Genomic DNA, 10,885 nt, shown 5'->3' with positions numbered 1-10,885 from the left:
GGATTATCACGTCTCGTCAATAGAGTGGCCGCATAGATGGCGAACACAAGTGATCTGGGGGAAAGCAACCCATCGCTTCAGAATTATGCTATCACTGCCTCTGCGGTGAAGCTAGCCTCCCTAGGACTCATCATTTGCACCAGTTTGATGGGGAACGTATCGTTATCCCTCCTGGTGCTGAAAGACAGCACCTTACACAAGGCTCCGTATTATTTTCTTCTCGACCTGTGCTTGGCCGACATCATTCGGACGACTGTTTGCTTCCCCTTCGTGATGATATCCATAAGCAGTGGTTCCATCTGGGCATACAGTCTAATAAGCTGCAAGATCATCGCGTTCATGGCAGTCCTATTCTGTTTCCACATAGCATTCATGCTCTTCTGCGTCAGTGTTACAAGATACATGGCAATCGCTCACCACAGATTTTACTCCAAACGAATGACGCTGTGGACATGTGTAGCTATTATCTGCATGGTGTGGACCCTCTCCATCGCAATGGCATTCCCTCCTGTGTTTGATGTGGGTACATATAAATTCATTCGAGAGGAAGAACAGTGCATTTTCGAGCACCGATATGTGAAAGCAAACGATACCTTGGGTTTTATGTTGATGCTGGCCGTCATAGTAGGCACAACGCACGTCGTTTATATAAAAATGCTGTGTTTTGTCTACGATCATCGTAAGATGAAACCCGCGCAGCTGATCCCGGCCATCAGCCAAAACTGGACATTTCATGGCCCAGGTGCGACAGGCCAAGCGGCTGCCAACTGGATTGCAGGCTTTGGACGAGGTCCCACACCACCGACACTGGTGGGCATCCGACAAGCGTCGCACAACGCAAATCGAAGGCTGTTAGTTTTAGACGAATTTAAGATGGAGAAGCGGATAGGGAAGATGTACTACATGATAACGCTTGCGTTTCTCGTCCTCTGGTCACCTTACATCATTACGTGCTACCTTCGAGTGTTTGTAAAAGGCAGCACCATTCCACAGGTCTACCTAACTGCGGCCGTTTGGCTGACATTTGCCCAAGCGGGAGCCAATCCAATTATCTGTTTCATTTTCAACAAAGAACTGAGGATGCGTCTTAGAGCCTGCTTTCCTTGTTGTGTGGGCACTCAGACACCCATGGAGCCATATTGTGTCATCTGAGAAACCACGTTGATATAATATGGGTCTGAACTGTGTGATCAACCCCCACCACCACCACCACCACCCTTCTTCAACAGTGCACTCTATTTTAGATTTTAAGGGTGGTGATGATGGCTCCACCTGATTAATGACTGACTGATGACTGAAATAATTTCAAGATGTTTCTCACATAAATATAAATATGTATGTATATTTGTTTGGAGATAACTGTTGAATTGAACAAAGCAGTGTATTATAATGTAAATGATGTACATTGGTTTTGCTTTTATCTGTTTCTATCGCGATTATATTTGATAAAAATCTTGGTAGATTTCGTTTGTGTTAAAATATCAAACCTCAACTTTTGCAAGTGTATGTATCACATGAATGAGTATGTGGATGACTCCCGCTCACATTCCCTTTCCAACAGACCCACAACATCTCTTTTTTTCGTATGATCAAGGACTGTTTGGCTCCATAGGTCAGTGGCAGTGTCGTGAGGAGACACTTGCATTGTTTATACTGAAGATGAAATAAACCATGACTGATTATTCATCGGTTGTTCGCTGTTTTAATTGAACAACCCATCCAGTGTGTTATAATTTTGTATTCGGTGTATTGTATAGCTGTCACTGTTTGGTCAGTGTTTACCTTTCCACTGTGGTTCCCTGGCATTTAATACGTTTTGGATTAAGACAGAGTTGGATCAACTGTAGTGGAGAGGGGCTGCCCAGTCTCATGTGGACGTAATCCCATCTTTAATCTGCAGTGTTTTACAAGTCCTACAAGTCCACACAGTGGTAAGGGGGTGGTAACAGGATGATTCGGGAGCCTCAGCCAAGTGTGTTCATCATAATTGACAGTGTTGCTGATATGCTAGACTACAGGTGTGGAGATGTTCAAAGGTACATTTGTTGTAATGGAAGTGTCACAATGTGCATGGGCCTACTGTGTCCTATTGACTGCCTGCTCAGGAAACCTAAATGCGAAAAAAGAAAGTCTGTTTGGTTTCAAAACTTTCAACACGGATCATTATGACATTTTGACCATTGTAAATAGCTCATCAGATTTCAATCTAAGTTGAACACAAAAGGAAGAAAATAAAGTGATGATTGATTATTGATCTTGGAGTAAAACTGTGCTTTAAATTAGTGTCTGTGTTTTGCCATGTTATGCTCATCATGACACTACAAGTTCAGCGAAGCCAGCGGCAAACAACAGTGATTTATCTATTGACTAGAGTAGCACAACCTCATTGTACTGAACTCACAGTTCAGCGTCAAATGGAACCTCACCCAGTCCATTTTGTCAAACTTAGTTGTAAACACTCCCCACCACTGATTGGTATCAAGAAATACCTCATTACTTTAATCTTCATCAGTGTGACATGAGTGGAAATGGAAGTCAGTGCACTAATTGGAGCCCTTTGTCTCAATGTCCCTGATTACTGCACCCAAAGCTTGGGGCATAGTGGGAGACTTGGACGCTGTGTCTGCTACTGACAAATCCTCCCTGTTTGTTCCAATTGCCTATAACGTGTTTGCCTGATCAGTCGTCTGTGTCTGCTGCGACACCTAGAAGCAAGTGTCTAGCTGCTGCTACTTCTGGACACATGAACACGGGCAGATTTGACATGACAAAATACTTGTGTTGAAACTCACCTGTGCATTTCATTAAACCAAGTGTTTCAACTCCATTGCCGTTGAAAAGTGTTGAGTCATTTGAGATCTGCACTTGAGCTGCCTTTTTTTTTTACCTCAAGCTGAAGTGCTTTTTTGCAACGGCATCTCAAAGTACTGCTCACACATGAGACTCAATTGGCTTTTAATCAAAATAAAGCAAGTGGATAATTCAGCATTTTATTCAGCATATTATTTAAAAGCATAAAGGGCTGAATTCTCCTGGCCCAGGATTAGGCAATAGAATGGAACTGTGACAAAACATGTTGGCCAGAAATTTCATTCCATCTTTCCTCTTGTGATAATTCTACCAACCAGTCTGTCACAGAAAATACATGATATTGTTGCCTTATGTCCTAAATAATAGGTTTGAATAAGTTTTTAGAAATTAGTTTTTTAAATGTACTCGTGATTTCCAAAACATACAACACACATCAGTGGATTGTGGGCCATGGAGTTAATTAATGCTAGTGTTGCCCGATGGCATACATTTGGACAAGAGTATGTACTGGGAACTAGTCAGAAATCACAAGTGCACTGCATTTGGTCTAATTGACTTTCTTAATATTCACAATGTATTCTGGTAATATGGAAATTGACGAGCTCTCAGAGCACTAGGCAGTGAATCATCCACCACATGACTTCCTGTAGGCCTGAGGATGGTCACACAAAGCTTCATGCCACCTTCATTTTTGTGTATAAGATTGCAAACACACATCTGATTCATTTTCAAATAACTTATTTCTCTTGCTAGAAAATGCAAATAATCCTCCATCAACGCCGTCTCTTTTCCACTGTTGATGGAAGAGGCATCTGGCCTATGGGGACTTCATTATTTGTCTTTTATTCAGGTTTCTGAATTGCACTGATTTGTAGAAATAGAGAAATGCCATGATCATTAGTTACAGCTGATCATATGCCGCAACAATCCAAAGCACTCAAAGACCCAAAACTGGAGGATAAATCCATTTGCCTGCAGAAAGAAATACATATATTTAAACCCACTGACCCCTTATTGACCCACATGCTAATGCACTGAATGCCTCACCACATATCCCATACTTAGCCAAATTCCACATTAGGTCATTTTGAACTTGCATGTTTTGAAGCCTTTAATTAAGTTAAGAGTACCTCATTTGTTTTGTTTTTCAACCCTTGGGAGCCAGTTGGTTCATCAGAGTCTTTGTTGTTCTTCATATATGATTTTACATATTTATATGGTTGCCTGTGAGTTTTACCTGATGATGATGAACAAATCGATGCAAAAAGTGTTTCTGCATATTCATTTTCATGTGAAAGGATCTACAGGCAGCTAGATGCCACAGACAGTGATGAAGACAGACCATGCAAATCAACAGCCTTTATGATTGATGCTGGTGTCTTGAAGTCGGAGAACTCCCCTGGGCATGTGTAACTGTCAAATGCAAATTGGAAAAGATGACAAGCACAATCATAGACTGGGGTCTGAAATGCCCCACCCACAACATGGCGACTGATGCATGTCAACGATAGCAATGATGATCAAATCCATAATTTGAGCTCAGAACACACAGGTGGCAGAGACTTTATTATTGCCCCAGGAAACAAACTTTAGTTTAGCTTAAACTCTTAGGTTGTTAACATTACAACTAGCTCATGATGTAACCGGTAAGTTGTTGTGTGAGCAAGCTGTAACACTCATAGGGACTGTCGGTAAACAAGTTACTCTTTTCAAATGAGGAGGCTCATGACTAATTTAAGCGGCAGTGTGGGCCTGACGTTATGCCAGAAATCAGAAATCAGAAATCAGGTACAATGAATCATTGAGAGTCATTGTTGGTATAACACAAATAAAGGGTTCAAATGGAAATAAAACCAACAGATGGCAATTAAATAAATCCTTTTTACATGTCTTATGCACGACATTGAGCTGCAAAGTTTTCTGTTTCTGTTATTGCTGCTGCACCATACATAAGTTTGTTGCTAATTTATTCCAAACGTAAACAATTGTTTCTGAGGATGAATACAATAATTGCAATAATTAAAATAAATAAAATAATACACATTTTATACAAAATAAGATAGCCTTTTCACAGTTTGTACTCTTGGAACTTAAATGGATTTAAGCATTTAAAGGTCTCATCTTGAGTGGCAATGCAGGCAAGATTAGGCAGGCAGGGACAGGTGTGATGCAGCCTTCTCCCAAAGAAGGGGACCTGGACACAGAGACATAACATTACTGATACAAGCCACGGTAACAGTTTGTCTCCAATACAGACTAATATGTGTGAGGAGGTTTACAAGTCATATTTACCAAAACACAATACTACAAAGACCATGGAAAACCCAGAATGCTGGTATAGAGATGCTCTATTCAAAACCTATTGACTAATATTGTGGTATTGACCTATTGACAGTAATATTGTGGTATTGACCTATTGACAGTAATATTGTGGTATGCAGAGGCCATGCACTACAGCTGATCCAACTAAAAATGTTTTTTGTATGAGCTTTATATGACCACCAGCATAATCAGCTATGCCTTTTATAAACAATCACTTCCTGGAGTAACAAGACTGCAGGTTCCAAAACAGAAATGCACTGAAAACAGACTAACGGGAGCTTTGGGGACATGTATCAGTTGTAAAAGGTGTGCGACAGGTCGGCTCTCTACTGACCTTGTGACTCATGGGGTGGCAGTCGTCTCCCTCTCGGCCCATGGGCGAGCACATCCGCAGGGTCCGGATCCACAGACTGACCGCACAGCACATGCCGCCCCCGCACTGAGGATCTCTCTCACATGCCTGCCATGGTAACGCGCACACACACACACACACACACACACACACACACACACACACACACACACACACACAAGGACATACATGAATAAAGTGACGCAGTGACACACACAGACAGACAAAGCATACACACAAACACGCACACACACACACACACACACACACACACACACACACACACACATATGCAAAACAGAGGCAGAAATAATCTGATTGTCCACATTATCCATATCCCTATTTAAATAAGTAAAGGGATAACTCCAGGAGAGCCAGTGTTGGATGGTGGCAGGGCGATTACATATTGATGTGAGAAGCATCAGTGCAGGTGGCAGGAGAAACTCTCCTCCCATTGTTTGAGGGTTTGTCAGAGTCGTGAGCGCGGCAGAGATGATGTGGTGTGACAGGCTCGCGAGGAGGCTGCTTGCTTTCTCTCGGTTTCAGAGAGTGGCCGCACCTCAATCTCCATTAGAGTCTCTGCATGTCTGCACCATCCTGACAGCAGCACTGTCCTACCCCTACTACTGCTGACAGACTGGACCATACACCCTCCCCCCAGCACCACCACCCCCCCCCCCCCCAGTGAAGAGAGCAGGGCCAGCCACTGATCAAAAACAACAGCATGCACAGATAAATTATTTACAATGTTGACTGATCCGATCTGCGTCGAGACCAGTGAGACCAGGAGAGTTACAATACAAATACAAAACTACTACAATAGAACACACTACAATACAAGGAAGGAGATATCAAATGTTCAAAATATTCAAATATATGAACATGAGTAAGCACAGTGTGGAAAGAAGCTGATTATTGGGGCTTGAGAAAAGATCTTTTCAGGGGTGAGTGTTCCAAACATTGCATATTCAAAAATGCATTATGCTAATATCTACTGTATAAATGGCATAATCTCTAAGAATCCTCAGCAATTACCATACTTTACATACATTTACATACATTACCAATTACCAATACCTTAAAAAATCTATGTCAAAAGATGTTGGGAATGTTCAACAGAGTATTGACTAATGTTTCATTGTAATTAATGTAAAAATGACCACTGCATGCATTTGCTTACAGGAGTCAATACATCTAATGTAAACTTTCAATTAGAAAAACAATCACTAACAAATTTACTTGAAAGCGTCTTATTTCTCTTTAACAATTTTTCAGAATGTTCTGAATTCACGATCGGTTGTTGTGGACACAAGCTTTGCCTGAAAAAAAAAGTCATATATTAAAAAAAGAAAACTTTTGTCCAGTCCAACATCCACCTCTAGGTCACCTCTTCATAGCCCTGACCCCTGGCTGGGTTCACACTTACCCCTGTGATGACTGCCGAGGACGCGTAAGAGATCAGAAGCAAGAAAAGCATCAGGGGTAGTCTCGACTTCATGGCGTGTGGCAGTTCCGAATGAAATCACCTGAATCTCTCAAGCCTTCTGAGTACGCACTCTTATGTGTGTGAATGTGTGTGAGTGTCTGTGTGTGTGTGTGTGTGTTTGTGTGTGTGTGTGTGTGTGTGTGTGACCAGGAATGAATGGGAATGTGCCAATGCCCGAAAGACAGCCGAAGCAAGCGGTGACCTCCAGGCTCTTGTGGTGTAGGCAGGGGAACGTTTATAAGCACTGCCGACCATTCAGACTTGAGGTGACTCATTCATATCAGCGTAGCCTTAAGTAGTGTGGAAAAAAAGGGAAGAGATCCTCACAAAGTGAATCTTGACATGACAGAGCCACTTCAGTGTCATTGTTGCAGTAAAGATGGGTATACATCAGTATGCTTTTTGCCATTACAGCCTGTCCATCACCTTGTTTGTATTGATAGGCTGCAATAAAAATGCAAATCACGACTGTGAACGTAGACTTTAGTCGACTCAATTTCCTTGATCCTTTCTTAAGGCAAGGACAGTATCTCCATTCGCTGGCTTTGAGAAAGCTAAAATCTGATTAATTTACCAATATTACCTCTGCCTTGCAAATGAGACATGTAGTGGTTTTGTTGTTTTTAATAAATCTTTTTACTCTTGGAAAAAACATCCTTTGGCTTCTGATGTGTGTGTGAATTTCCTAATGGCAGAAAATTTGAGGAGAAATCCTTTTCAGGTCATTCAAGGTTAAGGTTTGAGAAGTTGGAAGGGTGCACCTGGCAACAAACCCTGACCCTCGGGTGCTCATCATCAGCTTGTGAGTTTTCCTCCTAAGCAGGAAATGGAAAGAAATAACTGTGAAAGAAAAATGCGACAGAACTACACTTCATCAATGCCACACTGAGGTTTAGCTGCAGAGGTGTCCTTGAAGGACAAGAACAGAGGTTCACAACCCCAAGCCTGAAACGTTCTCTTCTTGTTGCAGAACAGCCAGGAAATTTGATAACAGTTTATTTGGATGGTCTGTTTACAGAGATTTTGACAGATGGTTTGCTGAAGTTCCACTTCAGCCGTTCTAATAACACATTATACATCACCTTTACCAAATGAAATCCATCACCTGATCCCTATCCTAACCATAAATTGCAATTAACAGTGTCAACAAACTTTGTTTACCATCTGAGCATATAGTGGCTATAGGGCCCATACAATTAAAGTGTGACCACAAATTATTTCACCATTTTTAAGATTTCTTTCCGTATTCATCTTTGTCCATGTTGTGCTTTACTCCAACTCTATATCATTACTATTACAACTGGACTAAAGAGATGCATTTCACAGAGTGATGGGTCTAATGCGGAGATGGGAAGGAACAGTCTGTGCTTAAGCTATCTGAACTGCACCAGCTTCATTAACAGAAAAAAGGCAGTCAGAATACTTGAACATCTGGATCTGCCTAGATCTAATCTACCAGCTCCAGTCAGTGAACTGTGAGTTCCAAGGTTTAATATGCATCATTTATCATACATAACTTTGAACAGAAAGTTCAAACTTTCTTGTTCACATTAGGAGGATACACATCAAATAATCAAATTTAAATCCACCTGCATTCCTAGCATTTTGAGGAAAAACTTTCAGGAACTTTGATAATTCTCAACTCAACTCAACCTCCACTTTAGAATATGAATGTTACTTATGAACCTGACAAATGTGTGATCTCCCTGTGATGAAAGCAGAAGCATCACCCGTCAATGAGTAAAGTGAGTTTGCACTTCTGAATGACAGGTAAAGGGTTACTGAGAGAGAGAGAGAGAGAGAGAGAGAGAGAGAGAGAGAGAGAGAGAGAGAGAGAGAGAGAGAGATTCAGTCAGCCACATCAAATGGCTTTGAGGTAGATATCTGTGATCTAGGCCAAACCGCCAGTGAGTGCCAGGTCATGTGATGACTTGGCTGAAGTTAAGCCTGCTGCCTCGTCTCCCCCTCACGTGCTGCTTTCCTCCACTCAGACTCTCACACAACACACACACCCATCCCCCCCACCACCACCACCACCACCCCACCCCCACCCCCACCCCCAGCCACAACAACACAGACAACTCATGATGTGGGGGGCGTGACTTGCGTCACGGCAAGGGCCACGATAAGACGAAAATTAGCCCACTTTCAGCGTCAGTGGAAATACCCTCTTTACACACGTTAGGTTGTTGAAGGCTGTTGAGAAAACAAATAGAGAGTGACTGTTAATTGGTGACTGTGAGACCCAAGTGAATGTCATTGTGTGTCATGTCAACAGTGTGTAAAATGATGGGAGATGTCCCAACACAGTAACAAGCACAGCAAGCCAGGTTACTTACCATTTAGAGCTTTTTAATAACTACTACTACTTATTAACTGAATGTAAGAACTGTTGGACAGAGATGGTCAGGTCCAAGCAATCCAATGGCATTGGCAACACAAAACCATCCTCCCTTTCTCCACCCACCCCACCCCATCCCACCCCCTCCTCCCATTCTCCAGCCATGGTGGTTATACGTATGCTGTTGCATCAGACGGAGGCTCTGACAGCGTGATGGCATACGAACTTAAAACTTTAATGCAGGACAGAGCCTCTGCCAGATCTCTCTCTCTCGTTCCCTAGTCCCCGCGAGACTGAGCAGCATCATGATCCGGCTGCAGTGTCTTGCACACGGCAGAACATTAAAGCACGCTGCAGCGCACAATCCGCGTGGCCCCCAGAGATAGCTGCTGCACTACGCAAACAGCACCAGAGCAGGATGGCTGCGCTTGTCTAAGCCTGTTTTCTACTCGGATTCTGTACTGTTTAGGTTTTGCACATGTGTCCCTCTAGACCTCGACTAATGGATTCTCCTGATTACACAAGTTGAGCAAGAGGAGATTTTGTTTTGATGAATGTCCTAAGGGTAAGGTAAACAAAACAACAACGTGCTTTGACGCAACAGGTGAATCCCACACGCTGTGCGGTGACGTTGTCTCTCCGGCACGTCACACTGGCATTTTCGTCTCTTTCTCTTCAGAGGTGACACGTCACTCCCCTTGGTACGCCCACCCCAACTATTGCTATCTGTCAATCACTGCCATGCTGCACAAATCAAGTTCCAGAGGGCTGGTGTGAAATGTTTAACCATTTAACCATTTGAAGCAGCACAGTGTGGTCTGAGAGCTTTTTGGACCAGGTTGATTAAATTAGTGCTGTGGTTTAGTTCTGTATGATGGTCTTTTCTTAGAGTGTACTGGTTCTGCTTTAGGTTAGGCATGTTCAGCCAGCACACTGATATAGGTGCTCTGGGTGCAGTCACAGTAATGGAAGTAGGCTTTGATCCAACCCAAAATAGTCTCTATCACCCTCTCTCTATCCTCTCATACATACATACATACATAGAACCAAAAATCTATGTCACACACCACCCACACACACACATACACACACACTTGCTGCTTGTTTTCTTGGCTAGGGATTGAGGGAAAATGGCATCAGAATGCATGAGGATGAGTGTGTTTGGCAGGCTGACAGACAGTAGCTTCCCAGCATCTCAGTGTGTCAGCCGTGATTACCGTGACCGCACAGGACAGAATCAAAACTCACTGGTTACCGCACCATCTCCCCACCGACGGAGCCCACCAAAGGGACGCGTTTACAGAAATAATTTTCTGCTCCCTGACCAAGTATAAATACGACAAGGCGGGATATGATTAAACACTGTTCATGGGTAAAATTGGCATTGAATTTGAATGTGTCGGAGATAAAGTAAGCTAAACCAGCGCGGTGTCTGTCAGAATCACAATTACTGAAAAAAAAACAGACAGGCATAACAGGCACTGCCATTGCACATGCCTGCTCAAAAACAAACAGTATAAGCTCATGATGATAAAATGAGGTTTGTAAAAGAAACTTGGAACAATAACTTTCT

General features: G+C 42.6%; 2 protein-coding genes across 2 annotated transcripts; one reads left to right on the top strand and one right to left on the bottom strand.

The window, feature by feature from the left end:
* Positions 1 to 36: 36 nt before the first annotated feature.
* On the top strand, positions 37 to 1,152 carry LOC143104125 (putative G-protein coupled receptor 173). Its single transcript, XM_076268073.1, has one exon. The coding sequence runs from the start codon at positions 37 to 39 to the stop codon at positions 1,150 to 1,152; it is 1,116 nt and encodes a 371-aa protein (XP_076124188.1).
* A 3,727-nt stretch (positions 1,153 to 4,879) lies between these two features.
* Positions 4,880 to 6,983, bottom strand: prok2 (prokineticin 2). Its single transcript, XM_076268761.1, has 3 exons — positions 6,912 to 6,983; positions 5,468 to 5,593; positions 4,880 to 5,005 (listed from the first exon to the last, which is right to left on the bottom strand). The coding sequence occupies exons 1-3, from the start codon at positions 6,981 to 6,983 to the stop codon at positions 4,880 to 4,882; spliced, it is 324 nt and encodes a 107-aa protein (XP_076124876.1).
* Positions 6,984 to 10,885: the final 3,902 nt, after the last annotated feature.

The sequence above is a fragment of the Alosa pseudoharengus genome, unplaced genomic scaffold (genome assembly GCF_046254945.1).
Source record: "Alosa pseudoharengus isolate Yale_2024_CS ecotype anadromous, Long Island Sound unplaced genomic scaffold, YU_APseudo_1.1 YU_APseudo_1.1_scf_5, whole genome shotgun sequence".
Classification (NCBI taxonomy): Eukaryota; Metazoa; Chordata; class Actinopteri; order Clupeiformes; family Clupeidae; genus Alosa; species Alosa pseudoharengus.
This window is presented reverse-complemented; position numbering and strand designations above follow the sequence as displayed.

Coding starts and splice junctions, on each gene's coding strand:
- prok2 (XM_076268761.1), bottom strand. CDS start 6,983: ATGAAGTCGAGACTACCCCTGATGCTTTTCTTGCTTCTGATCTCTTAC. Junction 5,594..6,911: donor CCTCGGCAGTCATCACAGGG/GTAAGTGTGAAC, acceptor TTACCATGGCAG/GCATGTGAGAGAGATCCTCA. Junction 5,006..5,467: donor GCCACCCCATGAGTCACAAG/GTCAGTAGAGAG, acceptor CTCTGTGTCCAG/GTCCCCTTCTTTGGGAGAAG.
- LOC143104125 (XM_076268073.1), top strand. CDS start 37: ATGGCGAACACAAGTGATCTGGGGGAAAGCAACCCATCGCTTCAGAAT.